This window comes from Limanda limanda, chromosome 1 (assembly GCF_963576545.1).
Source record: "Limanda limanda chromosome 1, fLimLim1.1, whole genome shotgun sequence".
In the NCBI taxonomy this organism is placed as follows: domain Eukaryota; kingdom Metazoa; phylum Chordata; class Actinopteri; order Pleuronectiformes; family Pleuronectidae; genus Limanda; species Limanda limanda.
Window position 1 is genome coordinate 40,053,234 of NC_083636.1, and position 26,928 is coordinate 40,080,161.

At 40.1% G+C, this 26,928-nt stretch overlaps 2 protein-coding genes across 3 annotated transcripts; one reads left to right on the forward strand and one right to left on the reverse strand.

Annotated features, from left to right (window-relative positions):
• Positions 1 to 4,247: 4,247 nt before the first annotated feature.
• golt1ba (golgi transport 1Ba) lies at positions 4,248 to 11,174 on the reverse strand. The gene is made up of 5 exons (XM_061070745.1): positions 11,031 to 11,174; positions 10,254 to 10,345; positions 8,827 to 9,005; positions 7,179 to 7,260; positions 4,248 to 5,354 (listed from the first exon to the last, which is right to left on the reverse strand). The coding sequence occupies exons 1-5, from the start codon at positions 11,053 to 11,055 to the stop codon at positions 5,316 to 5,318; spliced, it is 417 nt and encodes a 138-aa protein (XP_060926728.1). The 5' UTR covers positions 11,056 to 11,174; the 3' UTR covers positions 4,248 to 5,315.
• A 518-nt stretch (positions 11,175 to 11,692) lies between these two features.
• recql (RecQ helicase-like) lies at positions 11,693 to 26,513 on the forward strand. Of its 2 annotated transcripts, none has more exons than XM_061071537.1 (16): positions 11,693 to 11,767; positions 13,248 to 13,331; positions 17,716 to 17,940; positions 18,316 to 18,495; positions 18,621 to 18,727; positions 19,430 to 19,628; positions 19,746 to 19,912; positions 20,257 to 20,338; positions 20,907 to 21,055; positions 21,434 to 21,551; positions 21,633 to 21,771; positions 22,420 to 22,511; positions 22,628 to 22,847; positions 22,947 to 23,076; positions 25,242 to 25,357; positions 26,444 to 26,513. In XM_061071537.1, exons 2-15 carry the CDS (start codon positions 13,307 to 13,309, stop codon positions 25,344 to 25,346), a joined length of 1,938 nt encoding a protein of 645 aa, XP_060927520.1. In that variant the 5' UTR covers positions 11,693 to 11,767; positions 13,248 to 13,306; the 3' UTR covers positions 25,347 to 25,357; positions 26,444 to 26,513. The 2 variants fall into 2 exon arrangements, with proteins under 2 accessions (XP_060927520.1, XP_060927529.1); XM_061071546.1 differs by having other exon boundaries at positions 22,631 to 22,847.
• Positions 26,514 to 26,928: the final 415 nt, after the last annotated feature.

The following is a 26,928-nucleotide window of genomic DNA, read 5'->3' on the forward strand; positions in this document are numbered from 1 at the left end:
GCTCCTTCATGATGCCAGCAGCTATAGGTCAAGCCAATTTGATGAGACGAGGGCGGCCGAGGGAATGAATGAAACGATCAATTCTACCCCTTCAATCGGGAGGGGGGCTGCGGTGCACTGTAAATATTTCTGAATTAAAACAGCTGATTCCAGCTCCCCGACAGTTTTTCACAATTACTCATGGAGCCACAGGCCGACTGCGGACTGGCTGTAGCTGATATCGATAAAACCAGTACCCCCCCCTTCTGTGGGGATTATTGATATGTTTGCACCTTGCTCACTGAAGCAGAACTGAAGAGGAACATGTCCAGTAATGAATGGAATGAGTCCAGGGTCCCTGATGTCAGTCCCAGTGATGTCAGACAGTTTGCATAGATCTCACGTGGCCCTAGGGCCGTTTCCAGCTATTTTGGGGCCCTCCTAAAAATCTTGCTGTCCAAGAAAGACTCCATGCCAAAAAACGTAACCAAATATAAACAAAAAAGGATTATTCTTTAAATCAAATGAGTTAACAGATGGGTAGAAGCTAGAAATCAGATTTCTCTCTGGAAAAATTTAATTTATTTATTGAAAAAGTTAACAAACAATTAAGCAACATATGGAAGAAAAGCTCAACATTAAGGAATTAGATAAAGCAACACTGTCACCAGGACTTGATGGTTTAACAGTGAAGTTTTACTTCTTTTTTTCGAACGATATCAGAGAGCAACACCATTTGGATATTATTTTAGCAAAACAAATCTGTCGCCCAACATAAAGCAAGGTCTTCACTGCAATTCCAAAACCTAACAGAGAAAAATAGTCATTAGACAATTGTAGACCAATAAAATCATTATGTAATGACTACAAATTATTTGCACATGTTAACACAACCTGATTTAATGAGGGTTTACGCAAAAAATGGAAGAAAGTCAATCGGCCGAAGTATACACAATCATATTGGACTAATTTATGTTTGCTTGATTAAAAATGATTTTATTGATACCAATAGTTTTGTGTACATCTGATTCCATTAAACACTACATTCTACAGGAGGCATTACACTGTTGGTTTTTGGGTAACTTTTTGAATACAATAAAAATGGTTTGCATGGACATATATAGTTCAGAATCACTGAACACTGGGATCACTGGGAACACCCAGATTTAAAGATTGAGTGTGCAGAATTTAGTGACATCTTGTGGAGAAGTTGCATGTTGCAGCTGAATACCCTTCACCTCACCTTTCCCTTACAAGAAAGAGAACCTGTGGTAGCCTTCAGTTGTCATATAAACTCAAAATGTGTTTAGTTTGTCCAGTCTGGGCAACTGTAAAAATCATGGTGGCCACACTCCCCGTAAATATAAAGTATTTAAATATAATTTATTATATTCTAGGGTAAAGAAAAAGTATTTAGTACCATTTGGATGAAACACACTAGTGAAAACATCAACTGGACTATTTTACATTCAATTTCTGCCAATAGATCCCATTCACCTAAATCTAAAACACTGAACCTTTGAGGTATTCGGCAATGGTGGCCAATCTCTGGAAAACTATTTATTTTGACCACTCACTTACTAATAGCGATGATCCAGAAATACAATCCGAATCTTTGAAAAGGAATTTAAATTAATTCAATTTGTGGAGGACCCATCTATTTTATCAGGAATAAAATTCATGGTAGACACACAATGACATTCCATTATTTTCTAAAGCGTCATTTGAATTCCTTCTCATTCATACTTGCACTGATTCTTCTTATGTTTCAATTATAGTTGAATCCAAAAGGAAATATATAGAAATAATAACATCCACAAGAAGTATTATCATTATGAAATGTATATTTAAGCGTGAGAAAGGAATTTTTTTGTGTAAGTGATCTATTTGACTGCAGTGATAACCTCTTGGACAATATGGCGTTTTTAGATACATCCAACTTAAATTGTGCCCAAAAAGAGTATAGCTAGGTTTGCAAAGCAACACCCTTATTTCTAATTCTCTTTCTAATTTCTAATCATCAAATTATCAAAACGATATGGAAGGCCACATATGTGTGTGAGTGTGTGTGTAAATCACATGCTTCACTTCACTTGTGATTCAGTTTTATAAAACCATTTATACAAGTAAACAAACTCTTCCCAAAATGTAAAACCCAGTCCAGTGGATTGACGGGAAGGCCCTTACCAGTGTTGGATTGGTGTACAGAAAATGTTTCCTCCATGAGTTGGCTCAACCTCTGTCAGATCTCCTTCAAAACGGCCTACATGCATCGTTTGGTTAAACATTAGGTAAGGACTGGATCAGGAAATTGTCTCCTCAGGAGCAACACCCACGTCAGTGTGCAACATGGGTAAGTTGGACCTGAAAACCTGTTGAAGTCCAAACATGGTCACCCACTCTGCCCAAATGTTGAAGCTGACTCTGCAGAGGCTGCCCTCAGTTACTGGCTTTGTGTTGAAGAAGATCGAGGGGTGTTGTTTTTAAATTTTGAGAACCTAAGGCAAGCTTCGACAGGGACATGGCTGAGCATGCGCTGTTACAACTTGACTCTCTCCCCTCTCAAATTCTGGGAATCAGTAAAACACAGGGTTTAGTTTTGATAACGATGATCAGGTTCTTCTTGCAGCTTATTTGCTGAACAATTTTTTTTTTTTAATTTCTTCTTTTCAATTATGACTTTCTTCTTGTAATACTAGCATCTTCTTCTCAAAATGGTGGCATGTGGGTCCTCTAGTGGGACCCGTGCTTAAAGCCGAGCACCGTGCAGATTGATTGTTATTCACCAGAGAACACTGGAATCGGCAGGTCCACCACAAGCGTTCTTTTCTCTTCATAAATGAGAGCAGGTTCACACTGAGCAGTGTATTTACAAAAGTGTCATACACTGACATATCAGAGAAAAAGTTAGTTTTATCAATGCTCTGAACAGGAATTCCAACAAATTGCTATTAGGAGGCACCATGCATCTTTTCCATAAGGCCTTACAGTAAAATATTTTATTGGGGGGGCATTTATTTTGAAACCAGGGTTTGTTTGTTGAGGACAGAAGCATCTGTCCAAGTGCTCTTGCTCCACAGAAAGGTGCGAACTTAATTAAAAAAACACCTAAAAAAGAAGTAGAGAAACAGCACAATGCCCCCATGGAGTTTTGAGACTGGTTTGTTAGATAACACTTTCCACTATCATCATCAAAATCAAATCAGAGGATATCTTTGGAGGAATAGCTCTAATCCTCTGCAAAGAGTACCGCCACATGTTGCAGTAGATGGTCTGGTGTAAACACTGCACCAACACTGTCACTTGTCTATATGTAGAATTTATCTTCTTTTTTTCACTCTAGCAGTTTGCAGCAAAATTAATCCTTACTTATTCGGTGTGTGGGTTCTCAGGATCTCAGCATAGGTCTTACATTGGTAGAGTAATTAATAAGCGTTGGCTGTGGCTCAGTGGGTAAAACACTTAGGGGTTACATCGGCGGTTCAAATCCTGTCTTCCCAGTTCTGCATGCCGATGTCCTTGGGCAAGATATTGAAGGCCAAAACTGCCGGTTCTCATCGAGAAAGTGCGTGGAAATATACATATATGTATGAATGTGTATGTAAATGGCAAACTGAGTGGTCATCAAGACTGGAAAAGAGCTTTATAAATACATACCATTTGAGTGGATATACAGTCCTTATAAGTCCTTAAGTGTCATTGGATGGATGATGTGTCATTGTAACCTTTTTTGTCAGGGTCACAAGCTAAGCAGAATTGCACTACTTGAAGTGCGGGGGTCTGTGAATAATGAGAGCTACTGGTTGATGCTCGTGGCTTAATATTTGGCCAACTGAACTCTGAATGAAAAGTGAGACAGTTCGAATTCAATTGGCCAAAGCTATTGCAAAATTTCAGCTGTGTCCACTTTTATAAAATCGTTCTCTGCTGAATTGTAAACGATTTAACAAAGAGAAGTGTACAGTTTGGAGACAAAGGGACCATTTTGTTTCTGCTTAAGTGTGAGATCCTCCAGGATTTTACAATAAGCAACTGCGTTTATAACTGACCATTAGCAAACCAGTTAGTTTGGACAGCTTTTTGCGACTGAGTAGCATTAGCATGTTCCAAGCTACAGCACTGTGAGCTGATTGAACTTCACCATCCATGTGTCCTCATGAACTCGGTTTTTCCAGTTACTATTAAAGGCATATATAAGCTTATTGGGTAAACAACTAACAAATACTAACATGATCCCATAGCACCTTACAATACATGAAGTCAAGCGATTATCATTTAAAAAATAATTTATACCAATGCAGTCATTAGACAACAGAAATGACATGTAACAAAGGGAAAGTATTACAATAGCCACGTTTGGTATTCAAAAAGCTGCAAGACACACACAAATGAAACTTAGGGCTCTATCTTACACCTGGTGCATTGGCAACTTTCTCTGCTAGTTTCTTAAAATGCAGTTACGCATATCTGAGCACCCATGTGATAGTTTGTCATAAAACGAGGGGTTGTCAGGTGCATTGTTGGCGCTCTGCTGTCTTGAGAAGAGAAGAAAGCTTTAGTCTGCACATTTGTAGAGAAACATTCTCTCTCTTATTACAAAGTAAGAGGCACGTGTACCTGCTTTTTAAAGTGAATGGGAGATGGCACTCTGATTATTATTGGTTGTAATTTATTTCATATTACAACCAAAACACAAACATAATTCATTAAGAGTATACGTATAACCCTTTTTCAACAACCTTTTTTTTTTTTTTGCCTTGAAACAAGCAAAAGGGAATTAGAACATAACCAAAATACTTCCAGACTATGAGTTCAGGTCGTTAAAATAGAGCCCAAGGTTGAAGACAAAAAAAACGACATAAAAAGCTTTTGTCGAAATAAAGTTAGAGCACAGGCACAGAAAAATGAAAACATGTAGAGCTGTCGGTCCACTTTTCATCCTTGTGGAGGGGGTGGTTTAGTCTGTTTCTTCCACAGAGTAAGAAAGTCACGTAGACAGAGTCAATGAGCCTTTGAAGAAATCTTCTATCCTCCATTATCTTGCTAGATGCGTTCAACGGTGATGGGATCAATAGCGCTTCAAATATTTATTATAGTGACCTTAGTAACTCCATCCTTTAGTAACCGAATGGCGATGCGATGTGCTGATGAGCCTTTGATTGGTTGCACTGACCAGTGAAATAACAGATAAGACAGAGAGCAGTCTTTGGCTGCTGGAGGAGGGAGGAATCTGAACATATGACCTTAGTTGTTTTAAATCAGCCCGATGGGAGATTGTGTTGCTGTATAAAACCTGCTGCACTCAAACAGCCTTCAGTGGGTACAAAAAGTCACTGTTATACCATGGTGTTGCTCTCGCCAGCTTTGTCCACATACTGAAAGAAAAGAAAGAAACTGTTATGTAATCATCTGGATGTTTTTCAACTATCAAGCAGGATCTAACAGAAAGAGCTCCAGAGCAATTACTGACATGCAAAGTGCGAGAGAGATTTGTTTAACTAAAGAGACACACCACAGGTAAACAGAATTTTGTTGCAATTATTCAGATATGTATTTGAGTGAATTTGTAAGCAGATTGGCAATGAACCAAGGTTTGGTTTAAATCATTTGAAGTTACAAAAACATGGTGAAATGTGTCATGATTGACAGTTGAGACTGACTAACAATTAGTACAACGTTTGTATCAGTGGGATCTTTGTTTTTTTATATATAGTATATGGCAACAACCTACAACTTTAAATCATTTTTCAAGAACATTCAAATTATTAGCTTTTTAGTCATTGCCTTACAGTGTCTGTAGAAAAGCTTGTAAGGCTACTGGAAAATAGCCACTGGTAGCTTGCCACATGACCCTTGATTTGCAGTTTGTAGCGGGCCCTTTAAGAGTCCCCGAATCCAAAACAGAGGAAGTTGTTCTATTGCTTAATTTAACGAGGGAAGTCAAATTGATGTTAAAACCCTCTTTTGCAAGGGAGACCCGACTGAAGCTAAATATCTGCTGTGTTGCATCATACACATTAAAATAGAGTGAGAAAATGAGAGATCCAAGGCACTCTTCTGGCAAAATGTTGAAAAGCCTTTATTGAGGTGGCTGCTTCAATATGAAAGTGTCAAAGGGAAATGGTGGGCTGGCAGCTTTCTCCAGGGGCGGCTGAAGCGGGTCAATCCCAGTATTCCCATGCCGAAGTATACCTGACACTGTGCAATTCTCATAAAGAAGTGCTGCCCATACATCTCTCTCCTTTTGTTAACCTTTCTTGATGCACTCAGCTCTGTCAGAGAATAAACTTCCACACAAAATAGACATGATTTGGTGTAAGCTGTTAATTAATAGCTGCTTATATGTCCCTTGACTAAACTATTTAAATTTTTGAGAAATTAGCTAGCTTGATAACTGCCAAATTGTTTGCCAGCTACAGAAGTTCGACAACTATCCCTGCATTCCACTGCAAGGACTTGTGGAGAATTTTGAAAGTCATTAAATTTGTAACTTTGATTGTTTAGTTAATAAAGCTCAATCACCTAAAGTTTAAAAAAATTCACCATAATATCTGTGGTGTGTGCCTTAAAAATGTAATAAATGAATAAAGATTAGAGAAATAATAGTTAATATAATGGATCAGCTCGCTAAACAAAATGATATGCTCTTCATGAGAAGCTTGCTGTGTGAATATTATAAAGCGTGTTAAATATGTTAGTAAGCAATGGAAAATCGGCAGTGACGACTGCTGATTGTTCTGAGAGCCTTACGAAGGCTTTAATAAACATAGAAAACAATAAAAAACACACACAGAAACATTCACCTCAAACCAAAGCTTCCCCACACAACAGCATGGCAGAAGCCTGTTCATTAGCCACAGAACTATCTACTGTATGCATCTGCTAACCTGCGCTTTTAGATTTAATAGAAACAGACCCCAGTGACTGGAGTAGTACAGACAATCATTTGCTCATTTTATTTCCAAGACTGCCTTTTTCATGTTAAAATACCCCAAACACTCAGTAAACATTAACAGACAGTCTCTTCACTATGTCATTAACCCCTGTGATGTGCAGGAGCTGAGCTGTTATTGGACTGGGGCAGTTAAGTTAATCAGTTGTGGTGTTTGAAGATGGTGATTAATGGACAAGACAAAGAGCCATGCTGCGTGTAAACGTAGCAGAGCTGCAGGGCTGCAGGAGCACCAGGTAATACTCACTGCACTGATGAACGGCAGATTTAGGATGGAGCCGAGGACAGGTATTCTTCTGATGAAGCCGACTACAACTGGGAAGAAACCCCTAGATGTCATCAAAGGGAAAGAGACAGAGTGGGTGGGGGAGAGAGGACATTAGATACAAACAGGGAAAACTGATTGCTAGCCAAAGTGAAGTGAAGCTGCATGGAACAGTCAAATAACATGGACTACCATTGATAAATAAATCTGTATGTTCAAAAATAAGTTCTTCTTCATTGTCAAGTCTGTCTGGGTTAAATTTGAGTGACAAACCTTCCATACAAAGCATGTCAATAAAAATCAAATTGATTATGTAATTGTTTCCCAATACACCAGAGAGGGAAGACAGCTAATGACACTTAAACATAAATTCAAGAGGGAAGTTCATGCTTTGTGCATGAGAATCGACTGAAGTCAGCCCCTGGTGGCCATCAATGGTAATGCATTTTAAGGCACGTGTGCATTCTGTTTCACTTTCCAGACCCAGACTCCATATCCATGTTCATATAGAGTCTGTGATTCTGAATCATCCAGAGTGAGGGTCAAACGATATCTTTTCAGGTAAGGTGATCAGGTCCAACACTGAAAATGGATGAACTATGGATGTTTCTCTCTCAGGACTGTGCGTAAAGTCAGAAATCACCAGCTCAAATTTCAGTAGTGTAGAGTACGGGTTGTGACGGAATGGTAGCAAAGAAATTACCAGTGATACAGAACAGTATCTCCCTAACATCTCACAACCTCTTTCCACCTGCAGACGCATTTGCGACAGGGAGGAATCATGCACTTCTCCCAATTGCATCCCTCACTAGTTCAGTGGTGATGAAAAAGTGAACATCATTGTCAACCCACCTGCATCCGCAGCCAATTGTGTTTTTTGTCATACACAACAAGGCGGGAAATACCACCATAAAGGACTGATTGGTCTCTTTGATGGTGAGCAAGATCTTGATGGTCTTTGATAAGAGTTTTTATTTGGGGGATGATTTTGGACTTCAGCCTCTGGGTTACGTCAGTTGTAATCAAAACTACTCTCACCTAACAGTGTTGCAGTAGTCAAGCCCAAGACTCATGACTTGGGGCTCGGATTCTAGCACTGACTGCCTTCAGATTCAGACAAGAGCTCAGATTTTGTTTTGTTAGTTATTTTTGAATAGACCATAATAATTTGGCATGAGATAATGACAGCCATATTAATACTGTAACACTATTCACTTGAACAAGGACAGACACATGTGTTTATCAGTCTACATTGTGTTGATTCATGTGCATTCCACTAGTAACAGTTGTAACGGGACGTCCGCTGACGTGCACTTTGCATTCACAGATATTTATATTACTTGTGAGTTTGAAAACATGATGCATTTATTCAGTATTTCTCTCCAAAAAAACACTTTGTAACTGAGAATCGCGCCAGGAAACACTCTAAAAAATGACTTTAAACAATATAAATGACAACGATATAAATTACATATTTTATAATTGCACAGCCCTACACCAAATTCAACTTTGATAATACATACTGGGCCTTGACTCTTTTAATTGTTTGTTGGAAAATTCAAATAAACTTAGATACCAACTAGTCTACACTCTCTATTTCTCAGCTCAAGCCTCCATTGTTTCCTCTCACCTGAACAACAGAAAGAAGCCATAGAACTCCAGCACGACCCCGACAATAGGCCAGCCAATAAGCACCACAAGCACACCTCCCAGGAAGAAACTGGTCGCCTTCATCTTGTGCTTCTGGAAGAAGAAGCGGAAGGTCCTCTCTAACCCAATGACGAAGGAAAGCCCAGCAACAAACAGGATCTAGGGCAAAAAGAAGGGTGGTGCAATATTAGAAATGTGGTTGAGTTCTGGGTCTTTTTAGCAGCAGGAACAGACTTACATCTTGTTTTTAGCACATTTTCTACTGCACCTTGTGAAGAGTCTCCAGTGACACTGGTTGGTACAAATATGAAAATAGGACTTTGGATTGAAATTTGATATAAGGATACTGTTTATTTATAGCCGAGTAGCCAGTTTCTTAAAAAAAAACAACCTCTACATAAAATTTTACATTAAACAATGCCACAATTTCATTGGTGTGTGCAACAAAAAACTTAATATATTATATTTATTAACTGCAGACTTAATATAAAAAATATTTTAAATTAATACAATATTGATTTTACAGAAATAAAAGTTGTTTTATCACTGAAATGTAAAAGACAATTGACAATTGTATAGTGTGCCTAATGGCTCAGTTAGATAAAATAACCCTAATGATATCATTGTAACAAAAATAAACATGATGGCTCTTATGGGGCACATGTGAGATCCAACAGACTTCTTGGAACAACTTTTCAGAAGCTGCCCAGAGGCTCTTGGAGATGGGCACTATCGCTGGCGCCATGACCAGGTCCTAAAGGCAATTTCTGACAGCATAGCCATGGCCATCAACAACAGTGAGGGCCAGTTTCAGACTCCACCAAGCAACTGATCATGCTAGTAACAGTAACAGTGCCCTCGGAAGAACATTGAGGGCGGCCAACGAGAGGAAGCACGCCAAGTACCAGGAGCTGGTGGACATGTGCCAGAGTAAAGGCTGGCAAACCCGATGCAAGCCTGTGGAGGTGGCCTGCCGAGGTTTTGCAGGGCATTCACTCTGCAAAACATCCACAATTCCATTACAGTGATGGAGAAAAGGAGAAACCACAGAGAGAGCCATCAGTTGGGTTTGGATCAAGACTGAATCTGTGGGTTAATGGTGCTGGGGTCTGATCAACCCTGGCTGGGTTGCCTGGTAGAAGGTGTATGATGTTGACAGACCAGAAATACCCTATGGCAACATAACTGATGATGTGTCCCTGTGCATCCACGTGTTACCACTCGTTAACATGATATTATTAATATATTAATGTACACACACCGATAAAGATTCTGCACCACATGTAAGATGTGAGTCCCTGAAAATGCAGCGCCAGCACCAGGTGACACAGGAGGAGAGAAAGTTGCACCTGTGGGTTTCCCATGATTACAGAGCAAACATCAGTGTGATGGAGCAACGTCACTCACGTTTCCGATAGCCAGCAGTGCTTTGTCAAAGAACAGGATCATCCCGAAGAAGAGGAAAAACACGCCGAAGCCTGTTAATCCCATTCCAATCTCTGCAGAAGACACACACACCACAGGAATGGTAAACTGTTCCATCTGAGATTGTCACTGTGTGATATTGTACAGATACAGAGCAAGGTTCCCCTTAGTTAAAACCACCAAATTTACATGCTCTTGATTGTCGACTCTGAAGCACCGACGGAAATCACCTAGTAAGTGGAGTTTACACTGATATACAAGTGTGACCGGATCAGCCAAAACTATTTGACAAGACAGAGCTGTTAAGACAGGAAGACAGGCCATGATTCCACCTGTTCTTCACTTCCATAGACCTTTGATAAACACAGGACACAATGTGCTGCCTGTCGTAGTCGTAATTATTCTACTAGTTCGTACAAACAAATTAACATGTGGGTGTGAACACGTAAGAAATGCACTATTAGTCACTTCCCTCTGTATTTGCAGCTGCTCAAAAGCTTTCAATATTTGGAAGTGCAACGTAAGTGAACGTTGCTGAGAACACGTGGACTTCCCATAGGCTATGACAGTGTTTATTCAGAGTTAGCTGTTAACTGTGCCCCAGAGTGTGGAATGCTATGAGATATAAAAAAAACAAAAGCTAACTTTCCTAGCAGTGCAAGCTCATTGCCAGTTAGCCAACTGCTGCAGCTGTCATGAAGCCGGTGTGACAGAGATGGCGGCGGACAGAGATGCCCGTATAAACACATGGGCTCTTACTTTGCGAGTCCGTTAGCGAAATCATCTTGAAGCCGGGCGAACTGGCGAAGGGGTGAGAGAAGAAGAGAGAATGTTTAAGTAGCTGCTGTTGGAGGAGTTTGGTTTGACAGCTGCCACTGCAGCAACAGCCACGTCTTCCGGAAACACACCTTCTCGCGATGTCGTCTTCCGGCACAGAGCTGTGTCGCGTTCAATGCGTCAACTCATGTTTCCCTTTAGTCAGAACTGTTTGTTTGAGCTACAGAGCGTGAACATGACACATCAACTCCACTCGTAGATCGAATAATCTCCCTGCAGCACATATAACGTGAATTTTTCCCCCAAAAAACAACTCTCGATTTATGTATTATTGAATTTAATTACTCACGTCTCTTGAATGCATCACAGTTAAACAAGGGTAAATTTGGTTCAGAGTGTGGTCTGTCAGGCAACGTTGACAGGACTTGAGCTAGAACGGTCTAATACTTCTATTCAGATCTCCTTGGTTATATGCAGATACTTGATTGTATGATTTCTAAATTTTAAACACTTTAAGAGGCCGTTGTGGTAGATGAAGGTGGGTCAAACCTAGAGCGAGAGGAATCATTTTGAGGAACCCTGGCAGGCATTTATAAGGGTAGAGTTTAACCCACACATGTCCCTCTGCGAAAGAAAGTACATATTCCAGCGGCTCAGTTTTCGTTCCGTGTCTATAGCAACCGCGAATTGAAGAGAGGGTCTGCGCTGAGTCTGTGGTGGTGAGTGTGTCGCACTTGACTCTGAGTTTTTAGATGTTAATGTAGCTCACAGTGGAGAGGGACGTTTCTTCCCATTGTATCGTGTGTGAGAATATACGAGCTCCGGGGATTGACAGTTAGACACAATGCTCCAGTATCCAGGGTTGATTGAATGATCCTTAATCAAGCTAACAGCTACTGGGAGGAGGAGCAGGTGTGCTGAGATGAACTAAGTTAGCTTTTACCGTGTGATGCTTGCAATGTGTTGCTCATGGATCAAAAAATGGCTTCCACGGTTATATCGTATTATTTAGTAGAAGTGGACAAGTCCTGAATTTCAGTAAGGGTTTTACTTCTTGTGTCGTTCAGACTGTCTGTGGAGGGAAATTACAATGAATGAGTTACTTATTAACTATAAATCCAATCATCCGGAGAATCGAATTACACTTTCGGTCTGTTACTTTCACTTTCATCGAATTGTTGAATGCAGGACAATGAATATACGAACGCAAAGTCGCCCACATAGAGAAGCAATAATAACATGTATGATATGATGATAGGACAGAATACATTGTTTGGGGCTTTGAACTTTTTGGGTTCACAGTTGAAACTTGTCAGTGACTCAACTAACCTAACATACAAATTAGCTTGTTTGATAATTACGGATTAGAACTAATGATAATTCATGATTAAATGAATTAAATAACTAATTATTAGGCACTGTAGTGAATGTCCCATTTTCTGTTACATGTTGCTGTGTATTTGTAAGTTTTTTCTAATTGTCGTCACTGTTTTTGTTATTGTCTATTAAATATAAATGTTTAATTAAAAATAACAAAAATGAAGATTCATAATGAAGAGAGAGAGATCGGTAACTTAATCTGAACACATTTCACTTTCATCAAACTATTGAATGTAAAACCGTGAACAAGTATTGTAACATTCCCAACTGCTCACATAAATAAGCAATAACAAATTTAAGGAGCACCAATGATAAAAGGACAGTCATTTTGGAAATGAGAATTAAATAATAATAATGATAAACTTAATTTATACAGCACCAAGGTGCTTTACAGGTTAAAATGTAAGGCAAACAACATTAATTTATTAAAAGCAATCACACTGATCAATAAATACAAAAATAAAACTTGCTACAGATCATTAAAGATCAGATACAATAAAACATTATAAAAGTATTGAAATAGTCTGTAAGATCCGAACTCGACGAGAGCACACCAATAGCATGTGTCATTAAGAGAGATTTAAAGAGGATATGGAGAAGTTTGCCAGACGGATCTCCTCAGGGAGATTGTGCCACAGAGTGGGAGCCCTGACAGAAAAAGACCACCTCAGAGGCTTTGCGGAGGACCTTAGGATACAGCAGGGCACATACTGTAGTAAAAGGTTTGAGATGTACTGAGGTGCAAGTCCAGCGGTTAATGGTTGAATAGCAACAGAAGTTCAAAATGGAACGTGTTGAACATGTGTCACTGTCTTCCAGGGAATCACATCTCATCAACATCTCTGACAAAGTGAAAGCCAGCTCATTGGTGGAAAAACATGGATGGTAGAAGCAGGAATAATGGTAAGTCTGTTCTATTCTTTCAGTGTTGATGTAAATAGCAAACCAGCCTGGACACCAGACCAAACAGAAAGCTCATGGTTATTCACTCCCACAGATGGGTCTCTTCTCTCCTCCCTTTCTCTCATTTCAAGTCAACCAACCAATGACAAACACTTGCATAGAAACACCATGATTTCAACTTTGTAAGTTGCTAACTTACTTAGGAGCTAGCATTGCTTTTGAGAAACAGAACCCCATCTGATTTCCATCCATCCTGAGACCAGTCAGGCCAGTCAGAGGAGGGCCCAATGGGAGCTCTGCTTTAGTGTTTTCCTGAACAACCAAGATGGCTGACCGTGATGTGGAGAGGTCTGTCTAGTTCACTATTGAGACAGTTTTTAACTAGAATGCATTCAGTAGAGTGCATTTCCACACCAAGAGCCAATGGTTCCCTGAATTATAATCACGTTGCGCCAAATTGAACACACTAAGAAACCGGTCACCTAAATGTGCCTGATTCTTTTTCATCAAGATCCATTAATTATTCCCTGGCAATTAGTGAAAATGCCCTATCTCGCAATAATAAAGTGACCCATACCACATCCTTCCACCAAGTTTCCGTCTTGTAGTTATTTGTGTAATCTTGCTTACAAACAAACAAACCAAAAGGAGTTAAAACATAACCTCCTAGATGGCAGTAACACTCTGGATGGTATATTTTCGCAAACCAAATAACAGCTGCATGCTTTATTCCACATGTTACAGAAAAAGGCCCATTTGCAAATTAAATTTGGTTTGCAATGTTGCATTGAAAAAGATGTTTAGTCACTTAACTGATATGCATCACTTTCTTAATTTGCATGAGAAATGAGCTAAACCTCATTAAACAGTGAACAGTTCTAAGACAGTTAACAGTCACAAGGTCCTCTGCGGCTCTCTCTGAGAGAAGGTTGACAATCATGGGGACAAACATTAGAGTACTCTGCCACAGCCCCAAAGGGACTCTGGGGGAAGGTACAAAGAGAAAGAGCTCATTAGCTGTGGAGGTGTGAGGCTCAGAGGATTAGTACCTGTGCATGTGTGAGACCTGACAGTATCCACCATGTTCACACTGTCAACATAAGAATGGAGAAAACTTGCCGCCCATGTGCTCTGCTCAAATCACTTGATGTCCCAATTCCAACAGCCACCATACTGGCAGGTAGCCTGTAAATGTTATGATACTGACTGCTGAGAGAGTTAGTTTCCCTTGAAATTCTGTTATCTTGGATATAGTACAGGTCCTGGGGAAGATTTGTATGCGCTTTATTTAGCGGAGAATATCTCAACTGTTATAGACTAATATTACCCCACAGAACAACGTGGGATGTGTGCCAAAATATCTATCCGGGACGGAAGTCCTGAAAATGACCACAACAGGTGACACTATTATCACACTATAGGTGAATGGGACTTTTTTTTTCTTTATATATATCCTCATCAATTTCTACCAGATTAATGTTGATATAAAGAGAAATACTTTTTGTATGACACTTTGTCTAAAACAGGGGTGTCCAAACTACGGCCCGCGGGCCAACTGCGGCCCGCCATCCATTTTTAATTGTCCCGCATCAATGTCTAAAAATATAATTTATAAACTTTTTTTTGATACTCAAAATTTAGTAGCACTCAAATGGTACTTACTTAAAGCACTTTGTTTTGCTTTATGGGGCCAGGCTTCTTCGACAGGGGAGAGGCTGGTGCATGCTTCTGCGTTTTCAGAGACACGCAAGAAGGGGCACGCAAGCACGCAAAAGCCCTTGCGTGCTTGCGTGCCCCTTCTTTCGTGCTTGCGTGCATTCACCAATTTTTGTAACTATACGACAAAGCTACGCAAGCCTCACGCAGCCCGCAAGGCTGTGATTGGTCTGCTAACTACATCCTTTCCAGAGTCATATTTCCGGTTTCATGCCCCATAATACCGGCAGAAACCAAGGAAGATTTAGAAGAACGGATATGGACCAAATAGAAGAGCACTTGGCAGAAGAGATCTCAAAGTATGACCACTTGTATAACCCGTCACTGACTAAATACAAGGACACGCAGATGACCTGCAATTCCTGGAAGGAGATATCTGCTGACGTCGGTTTGCAGGTCGACGAGTGTACGAAGCTGTGTAGAAAGATCAGGGACAAATTTGTCCTCCAGAAAAAGTAATAAACAGTCGACAAAGACTGCCACGCACAAAGAAGGTGTCTCTAAGGTTGTCTTTGACAAAAAATGTTACTCCACCTAGTGGTCTGGCGGTGAATTGCTTTGCTGACTTGCTAGCTGTCCCTCAGAACGCCACCACGTCACGCCGCCACGCCCCCCCGCCCTGAGCGACGCGACTGTCAACAGGGCAGGGGGGCGTGGCGGCGCAAGTGGCCCAGTCCTTGGCATTTTTTTCTGTATGTGGCCCTCGGGACAAAAAGTTTGGACACCCCTGGTCTAAAGCATAATATTACAATATGCAAATGAGGCAATATCGTATGTGCGTATATAAACCCTTGAAGCTACAGATTTTCTGAGGTGATCACAATGTTCACAATGACCATGATTATAAGGTCATAGAAGAGTGTAAGCATTCTGATTTGATATAAATAAAATGGCTAAAAAAAGTTACAACTATTGCCTATTACATGCAACTAGCAACATACAGGAATTGCCAGTTGTTTATTAACCTAAACTTTAAAAGCTTACATTTCCTAGCTGTTGTAAATATTGCTGTCATCACGTCATCCCCTACAACTTTTTTTTCAACAAAAGTTTACTTGGCAGCCTGCTTTTCAGGCATTCTATGTTGAGTGGCTGACCACCAATTACAAAGGCACCAAACCACTATACCTTGGTATATCACCACAGGCATGGATTATCTCAGCGGCGAGTGCTACTCCATTCCCTCGGCTCAACGTCACACACGAGTAAGCTGATGACAGGATGATGATCCAGTCGAGGACATTTTAAGTCACCGTACAGGATCTACATCACTGACACTGTCATCGGGTGACACAGATGTCTTTGTGTGCCTATCATACCACAACAGTCAATTGGAGAAGAGCTCTGGCTTATCCGCAACTCAGGAGTGAAAAGATCAATATTACCACTTCATGATATCTGCAAAGCGCTGGGAGACGAGCACTACATGCGCTGACTGGGTGTGATACAACCAGCAAAATTTCAACTAAACTTGCAGCTCTGAACACTGTCCGCAAACAAGACAACTCTTCTCTGATTCTCAATTTCAACTGTCCACAGCTAACAGAGAGTGCAATACAAATGGCAGAAACATTCTTGGTCAAGTGTCTCAAACCATCAACAGACACGGAGACATTTGACAACCTGCGCATTGCTGCGTTGGAAAGTAATGTCCTCAAGATGGACTTTGAGAGGACCGCTTGCACCTCAACTAATGCAAGAAAACATATACAAAGAGCCTATTATCAACAGCAGCTTTGGGTCCAAGCACCATTTACAGACGCCACCTCAATCTTAAATGCAGTTTATTTGTCCCTGAGATTGTAATCTCAAAACCTGAAGGTTTGCCAGATCCCTGCTCATGTGGCAAGTGTGCACACAAGAATGGATGTCCCTGTCGGGTAGCTGGTGTCCGTTGTTGCAAGTACTGCAAATGCAAGGAAGGCAATAGTAAAAATCCTATCACTGAATGAGCTCTCATCATCATTCCCATACCTGGACTCCTACCAGTACCTGGACCTGAAGTGTTACCTTGCAACACAGGGAATAAACCTGCTGTTTTGTATTTTTCACTTTAAGTTAACGTTCCAAAGATAATAGCAAGGTTGGATATAAAATGTCTGTATATCAATTAAATGCTTTTTTTCTTTCTTTTAAAAAAGTCCCATATTTGTATTCAATTATATTTATAATATAATGAGATATTGCCTTATTTACATATTTTAATATTATGTGTAAGTGTAATACAAAAATTATTTCTCTTTATATCAACATTACTCTGGTAGAAATTGATGAGGATATCTATAAAGGAGAAAAAAAAGTCCCATTCACCTGTAGTGTGATAATAGTGTCACCTGTTGTGGTCATTTTCAGGACTTTCGTCCCGGATAGAGATTTGTTGCACACATCCCACGTTGTTCAGTGGGATAATATTAATGTCTAAAACAGTTGAGATATTCTCCGCTAAATGAAGCCCACACAAATCTTCTCCAGGACCTAGACTAATACATTATTTTGACATAATGTAGATAATACATTTTTATATATACATGATATTACACTACCATTGGGAGTTTCATTTTATATTATAATATCTGGATTTTGCACGAGAAAGGACTATAAACAAGAGCATGCCTTGACCAGGATAATTTAGCCAGCTGACAGTATTCCTGGTGTGTTTGTTCTTCAGATGTGCAAGAAGAGCTGGACTCATTGGAGTCTGAGCTGGAGTTGGTGGAGCTGCAGATCACGGAGCTCCTGCAGAAGCAGACTGACCTGACTTCTCGCAAGAATGCATTACTGCAGCAGTTGGAGGAGGACTGTGACGCTGCAAATTCATCTTCAACTTCCTCAAAGTCATCTAGAGCTCAGTCTGTAATGAGCAAAGAGGAGATGCAGCGCTACGATGGCTCAGGTATTGTTCACACATCACTTCACAGTAAAGTCTCTTTTAAACATCTGGCTTTTGTCTGCAATGGGAATGGATTCAATCCGCATTCACTGCCAGGTCAAATGACACTGCAGGAGATACAGGTTTTTACCGGTTCCAGAACCTATTGGCATTGATGGAAACATGGCACAGTGAGGTGAGAGAGTGCCTCAGTTGTTGGTGTGTTTGTGATGGTAAACATGAATCACTGAGAAATAAATGGGAAAGGAGTCAAACGCATTTTTAGCAGGTTTTTCCATCTTTAAAAAAACTGTCTATGCACTAATTTTGGTTTTAAAACAGGTTTTAGCCTCAGTAGGTTGGTATGTTGACCTCTTCAACTCTCTTCATGTTTGTTAGATTTCCCATGGTCCAAGGCAGTGGAGCAGGAGCTAAAGAAATCATTCAATCTCTCCAAGTTCAGACCACTGCAGCTCAGGGCCATCAATCTGACCCTGTCGGGCAAAGATGTCTTCCTGGTTATGCCGACAGGAAGAGGAAAAAGCCTCTGCTACCAGCTGCCTGCAGTCTGCTCCGAGGGTACACTGAAACATCTACACTCTACACACCTACACACACTCATTCTGTGTGTTCTGTTTGCACATTAGTGACTCATCTGTAACCCACATCTGTGTGTTTGTTTGTTTGTGTGTGTGCATTTTCAGGTTTTACACTGGTTGTCACTCCCTTGGTGTCCCTAATGGAGGACCAGATCATGTACCTGAAGTCAGTCAATGTGTCAGCAGTAATGCTGAATGCATCCAGTAGCAAGGTAATGACTGGCTCACTTTCACTCACCTTTCAGTCCAAAGAATTTGTCATGTTGTGCTAAATGATTAACTCAAACACAATCCACAGTCCACTGCAAGTGTCAACTTTTTTTCATTCTCTTGATATAAAGTTTTTAAAAAAACCATTGACATCATCGGCTGTGAATTATGAATAAAATGGAATAAAAGAAATGTTTCCGTTTATTCAATTGGCTAAAATGAACATGTTTGGCTATATATAAAATAAAACATTAAAACAATGTGTAATGTGAAATAGTTGGATCATTATGCTAAACCTGCAGAAAATGATGGCCTGATTCTGTAGATTTCTTCAGCTTCACAGCAATCTTTAGCTCATTGGTTAGCTGTCTGGTCTGCAGCTTTACTGCTTAGTTCACCCTCACAGCTCAGGTGAGCACAAACTCTGTCACTACTGGCGTTAAATATAAGCAACTGTTTGCTACATCAAAAAAAAAAGGTATTGACATGTTGTCGTTGAGTTTACAACTTGAATCCAATGCCCCCAGGCATAACAATTGTTATTGCAGGTCAAAATATACATTTAGGAAGCTTTAATCATCACAGACTAAATCCTATATTTGTGGTGAAAAGCAGGGTTGTTCTCACTGCATTAGTGTGGATGACAGTGATATTTTTAATGACTGCTTTCACATGAAAAAAATACTATTTTTTTCCCCTTTAAGGAGCATGCTAAGACAGTAATGGCTGGAATGACTGACGTGAAGGCCCCTTTCAAGCTGCTGTATGTGACTCCAGAAAAGATCGCCAAGAGCAAGCTTCTAATGTCTCGTTTGGAGAAAGCCTACAATGCAAACCTGCTGAGTCGTATCACTGTGGACGAGGTGCACTGCTGCAGCCAGTGGGGACATGACTTCAGACCAGGTGACGCCTCCTGTTTACTAGTATAAACACATCCTAAGTCATCTTCTTAAGATCAAATAGTAGGTGTATCAAAAAAAGTTTAGTGTGTGTCACAATAATTAATTGTCTTCACTGTAGATTATAAGCTGCTGGGCATCCTAAAGAGGCAGTTCCCCAAAGTGCCGTTGATCGGCCTCACTGCCACGGCAACCAGCAGCGTCCTCAAGGACTGCGAGAAGATCCTGTGTGTACCACAGCCAGTCACTCTCACAGCTTCCTTCAACCGAACCAATCTCTACTATCAGGTGGTAACCACAAACAGACACATACACACTTAATAATCATCTGGCCCTACTTCCATCTGCTAACAAACCCGATACTGCATTTCACCTGCTTATAAAACATGAAAGTTAAAGTATCTAAAAAGTATTTTTATTGGAATGTTTAGCCGATTGCTACAATTTGAATTGACTTAAGTTTGGTGATGGAAAAATCAAAGAATCGAATCAAAGAAAATTAATGTGAACTATTTTTTAATTAGCACAGCTTTTGATACTCACGCCTGTTAAACATAACGGATTCAAAAAGTCGATGTCACACCTGTAAAAAATGTAATGGTGACACTAACAGACATTTTTTCTGTTCCCAGGTGCGTATTAAAGTGTCTGATAATGAGGAAGCCATAAGTGACATTGCCTCTCTGATCAAGAACAGATACAAGGACCAGTCAGGTATGACAGAAAACAATACTGCTGTATGGAATACCATGTTAAGGGCTTTGAAGCTCTCGGGGACTTTGATACTAGAATTATTGAAACTTTTAAGCCTCTCAGTGTCAGTGCTTGTAACGTTTCTTGTGAGCTGTGACCCACAACAAAAACTCAGATAATGTATTGGATTGTCTGATAATAACAAATTGTAAGTAATGATTATTTATAACAAATAATGTTGGATTGAAGTCTCTTTTTATACATAGTAGATAATAATAATAATTTGTAAAAAATAAAGTATCACTGAGTACTGATTTTAACCTTTGTTACCATGGCAATGGTTGAAATTTCTTTAATGTCCTCTAATGCATTTTTTCCAGACTAGGTTCAAATCTTGATTAGATTTGACTATAAAGATAGTCTGAATTGTAAATTTATATTCACACAGCATACTTTTTTTTAATGTGTGTGTGTGTGTGTGTGTGTGTGTGTGTGTGTGTGTGTGTGTGTGTGTGTGTGTGTGTGTGTGTGTGTGTGTGTGTGTGTGTGTGTGTGTGTGTGTGTGTGTGTGTGTGTGTGTGTGCCACAGGGATTGTGTATGTGTTCTCTCAGAAGGATGCAGAATCTGTGTCCTCTGAGCTCCAGAAGAAGGATATTGTGGCCTATCCCTACCATGCCAACATGAACCCTGAGGACAAGTCCAAGGTTCACCGCAAGTGGACCTCCAACAAAATCAGGGTATTGGGTTGTAACACTCTATTTCTATTTCTGCTTCTATGAGCACTGAGCAAAATTTTACTTTATCATTTGGTTCATGGTGAGAATACTGTATACTGTCCTACATTATGTGTGGGCAAACTAACAACGACTCTCCAAATCACGACATTCAAGCAGCTTGGTTATGGCTGTCCAATCTGCCGGAGACCTATTTTAGTTTGATCGTACATAGTTAAAAATGTTTAACACACCTACTGAAATAATTTTCAATGAAAAGTCGGCCAAAACTAAAAGGAAGTTGACAGGCACACCCACCTTGTATAAACGCAACTTAGATAGTGAAGTTGCCAGTGTTATAGTTGAACATGTGTGTTTGTGTACAACTGTGTTGTCCTCCAGGTGATCGTAGCTACTGTGGCTTTTGGCATGGGCATTGACAAGCCCGACGTCAGGTTTGTCATCCACCACACCATCAGTAAGTCCGTCGAGAACTACTACCAGGAGAGTGGACGTGCAGGTAGAGACACAGCTCCTCTCTTATCAGGACATCATGTGCTAGTATATTTGCAGATACAAATGTATTTTCCGCTGTCTGCAGGTCGAGACGGCCAGCCAGCAGACTGCATCGTCTACTTTGGTTTCTCTGATATCTTCAGGATCAGCACCATGGTGGTGATGGAGAACGTTGGTCAACAGAAGCTGCTGAAGATGGTCAATTACTGCCAGAATATTGACAGGTAAACACGCACAGATACACGCGCACACATAGACACATATTTTAAGTTGGGAGGGATTCCAGACAAACAGCTATTTTAATATAATATAATAATAGATCATTAATTGATAAACACATTGTGTTTGTGCAATATGCAAATCTCTGGCAAATACACAAACAGACTTGCCATGCATGTGGAATTTTGATGATTCCTCTCACTACCCTTACATAAACACTCAATCCACGGTTGGGTGTCAGACCCATATTTTTGAGTCTCGCTTCAGTTCAATATAATTTATTTCCTCCACACTGCTGACTCAAATGTGCCCTGGGAATCTGCAATGATCATGTTGAACATGCAACAGTGACAGCAGGTTCATCAATATAACTACTCGCAGTGAATCATGCGTTGGAACTCCTGCTTTTTTCTCATATGAGCTCATCCGGACATAATCCAGAGGTTTTACTAAGGGGATGGCCGAAGAAGTTCAAGAGAACGTCATAAAAAGGCCGGAGCCTGTCACTCAGACATTTGTATTCTCACATCTCACATGTCTGAAAGCAGCTACACACATGCAATTTCTCAATACTTTCACATTGTGTGATAGACATGACGATAGATAACTGATATTACTGCCTTATTTGAACATATCATGTCTATTGTGTGAAGGTGTCGGCGCTCCCTCATGGCTGTTCATTTTGATGAGGTGTGGGACGATGAAGGCTGCAAACAGATGTGTGATACTTGCCGCAACACAAAAGGTGCGTGTGTGATAGATTTTAATGGGAAGCCTGTTTGTGTGTTTGACATTTCAGCCAAGCATTTGTAGAGATGTCTTTTTTGACTCAGCTTAGCCATCATCTAATCTCCATTCCAGCAGACTTCACGACTGTGGACATTACCCAGCATGCCCGGCAGGTGGTGCAGATATTGGAACTGGCAGTGTCTATGGATGAGAGGCTGACTCCTCTGAAGCTAGTGGAGGCCTGGATGGGGAAAGGCCCCGCTAAGCGCAGGAAGATGATTCAGACCACTACACTGTCTCGGCTGCAGGTTGAAGGTGTTATTGTGCAACTGCTGGTGCAGGGATACCTCAGGTGACCTCTTCTATTGTCTGTGTGTAAAGACACTCTATGGTTCATATTCGACTCTGACATATGTGTGTTAACTCTTCCCTTTTTGCTCTTTTGGTTCAGAGAGGACTTCAGCTTCACACCATACACCACCTACTTCTACATGAAGCTGGGCCCCAAAGCTGCTCTGTTGAAGAACCAGACTCATACACTCAGCATGAAGATGCGGCCAATAGAGTCTGTATTTGCTGTGGTGAGTTTATTTGTTTCTTTCTGTCTCACTAAGCTTCAGTGCTAACAGATCAGGGGCCTCATTTATAAAATAGTGCTTAGGATTCATACTAAAAAAATTTGTGCTGATTATAGCATATATAAAACACTTCGCCCATGCACACCTTTAGACTGTTAATCACAGTCCACACGGAAATGTCCGTAAGGGATATGCCTCATACCCCACTTTACATGCCCACATTCAACCATAATTGGATGTAAATCTTAAGTTGAATAGCTTTTATCCTATTACAGACACTTGGAGACCCCCACACTAGCCCAGGCATCATCCAATAGAATGGAATTACAGTGCAATAAGGGGCTTTAGACAGAAAGTTTGTTTTTGCAGTGTCTCCATTGCGCTCTGTGTGCCTTACAGCACTGTCATTATCACTTCAGCGATTTTACACAAGAACAATATGAAAACTAAAATTGTACATGGGGATACAAGCAAAGTGTTAAAATATATTATCAAAAGCTAGTAACTTATCCATTTTTAAAGTCTTTAATTGTATTTGATCGTAATTTGCTGTTTGTTGGTTTATATCTGAAGGGTTCTTATGCAACCACTATGCCTCACAAGCACAAATAAACCTGCTAGTTTTAATATTTATGCTAATGTGATTCCTGCTTCAATGCTCCACTTCATGTGAAGTGGAGCATTGAAGCAGGAATCACATTAGCATAAATATTATGCTAATGTTCTTCTCCAAAATGTTCATACGCATGGGTTAGAGTTAGTGTACAGGTGCACACATTTGTTTTTATAGACTGCAACTTTTGAATCAAAAGTTTTGTTTAATTTCAGTTTTGTGCGCACTTTATGAGGCCCCTAAACATTGAGTTAACCTAAGCCAGAGATGAGCATCATTGTACTGGTTTCAACTATTATACATCACTTACTTCAGCTAGTATCTCGAGCACAAACTCTGAATTCTGTGAGTTGCCTGGTTACTAGTTTAAATCTTTATTAATAAATACTATAAAAATATATTCCAAATATCATAATATTGTCCGACCCAACGATATAAAGTGAACATCTGCCCTTGTTCAAATCGTTTTTGTCCTTTGTGCCATTTTATAGCCACAGGATATATATGTTTTGTGTTTTCTAGTATAGTGGTTGCTTTAGCAAAGTGATGTGAGATCTTAAGCAGAGTTGAACTGATACTGGAGTTTTAAAACAAACACTGTTTGTTAGGATTCAACTTTCCCCCCAAAAACTTGCAAGCAAGATAATGGTAGCAGGAGTATTGTTGTACTGATCCATATGTCTGTACAATGTTTTTATACCATGAAACTCCAGTAGATGTTGATCTCTTCTTTTTAGTGCTCCACTAAACTTTTTTTTCTTTATCTCCTGTGTTTGTACATTAATGTGACGTTTTTCCTTCCAGTCGTTTTGTTCTCTTTGTGAAGTCTCTCTAATCACTTTCTCCTTCTAGTCCTTACTCAATATCACTATAAAATGTTTCTAATTGTCTCTAACGGTCCTGAGGTAAGTTTTTAAAATTTAAGCGAAATGTTGTCATTTTTTACTGTACAATGAGAATAAGACAGTCTATACAAAAACCTGTTTTTCAGAGTTTTACATTCTTTATTTTTAACTTTGTGAAGACAAATAACCCTCCACCATCATCACAAAGCTGCTGATAATGATCATTAGTCTTTTAACTGTATTAATCATAGATTAACCATTGCAGATCATGTAGATTCCACGGGTGTAGAGGATGATATCACTATTCCCTTAGATATATAATCCATTGATGAAAAAAGTCAGACAAATAATCTTGACTAAGTCCACTTCCTAGCATTTGTCATCTTGTGATGGATGCAATGATGGTATGAATTAGAACTGAGATTTGAATCAAAGCTCTACATCCTTCAGTTAAAATTATTTAAAGTAAATCATGAAAATGTTCCATGCAGATGTAGAAAGTTGGAGCATGAAATTTGAAAGACGACATGAGTTCAGTGGACAGGATTGTTTGACCTCTGTTCTAAGCTCATGCAGTGATTCCATGGAAGATACTGATATATGTACATCCTTGTACATATATCAGTATCTACCTGAGTGTCCAATGTCCTCCCCTGTAGTGTTCCCACATCTACTCCATGTAGTTAAAGACTGTTGTTACTGACCTGCAGGTAAAAGCTGCGAGTGTCCAGGGCAAAGCCAAAGAGGGAAAGAGATCAGTTCAAAGTGCTGGAGATGCCCCTGTGTCCAAGAGAACCAAGAGAGCCCTCCCCTAGTCCCTGACAAAGTACAGTCCATCATTCTTTTCTCTGTTCACTGCTGCTTCTTTTGGCATAAACTGTCCAGACCTGTACTTCATTCTTCACATTTGGGTCAGACTGATTTGGTGATGGAGGACTGATGATCCCTGAAAATGTGTTTTTATTTAATTGATACTTAATGAAAAGCTTCACAATTTTTTATTAATAAGCATGATATCATCTCATGATGTGTTCAGACCAAATGCAAAGTGAATTTTTAGATAGTGTGGCTGCTGGTTTTGAGTATGGAGGGACTGGGGAGGGCAGCTAATGCTAACCTGATTTTAAAATACAAGCCCTTCTGAGCCCTCTCCTTATTTTTTGAACAAAATTTGTAGCATACAACTTCTGATGCGCAAAAATGGCAACAATAGGTTTGTCCTTTAGTCAGGAGAATGTCATGCTACTAGCATTTGGTGACATTTCATTTTTATTTTTTTATTTATGTAACTGACACATACGTGGCTATTCATGCATTTGCATTGACTTTAATGGAGCTGCGCTGTGAGAAAGATTTGCTGCACGTTTTGTCTGAACAAACCATAATCACTCGTACCCTGCAGGCTTGGGCAATAAAACATTGTCGGCACAAACACTGTACATATGTAGCTACAGTTTAAATGTGGTTGCTTTATCCACCCCATAGATACTTCTGTAAGGATGTTCTCACTAGTTTACTCCATTGTGTGAACAAAAATGTACAAAAGTCTACCGGTAGACTGATAGCGACAGGTCATGCATTAGTGTGTCAGACAGTCTGGAAATTAGTCTCTTTTGTTGAATATTCAACCCTGTAAACGTCAAGTATTGCCCAAGCCTGTCCACGCATGCTACTACTAACTTTCGCTAATATTTCGTTACACTGACTAACATGCCCAATTAAATCTCACTGCACTGCAACGACAGGTAGGATGAACTGTCTGTTCATTGTAACTACATGTTGCTTCAGAAGATATATATGTTATGAGCATGGTTACTGTATTGTGACATACTGAGGTGTCACATGATCTAGATTAATCCACAAGGAAGTTTTCAATGCTTCATGTCTCTGATGATGGTTTTCATGGTTACAGGACACTTCAGCTGTTAAAGTTTACGAAGAGGAGGTTGAGTTGACCTTTGACCTCATTGAATTGGACAGCAGCTGCTCCCCCCAACCCAAACAGAAAGTGTTTAGAGAAACAGAGGAACGTTCCCAGGAAACAGGACCAGAAGCCAATCAGCCAGACAGACAAAGTGAAGCAACAGCTGGCAGGTGGACATGGAGAGGAAGAGGACAACCCAGGGTCCATCATGTCCCAACATGTAATTGAGGTTGAAATCAACAATATAGATAATGCAGTTGTCAGTGAGAGTCAGAAAACACCATCACATCCAGTCAAACCATGTTCGAAACGGAAATCTACCACTCCTCAGAGAGCGAGCAGGAAACCTTGTGCCGATGTCAGCACTGCGCCCAGCTCTCCATCCCGGACCTCAGTCATCTCCGAAACTGCGGCTGAGGAGCTCTGTGAGCTGAGGAGCTATTACAGCAAGCAGCTGAGGAGGATAAACTACA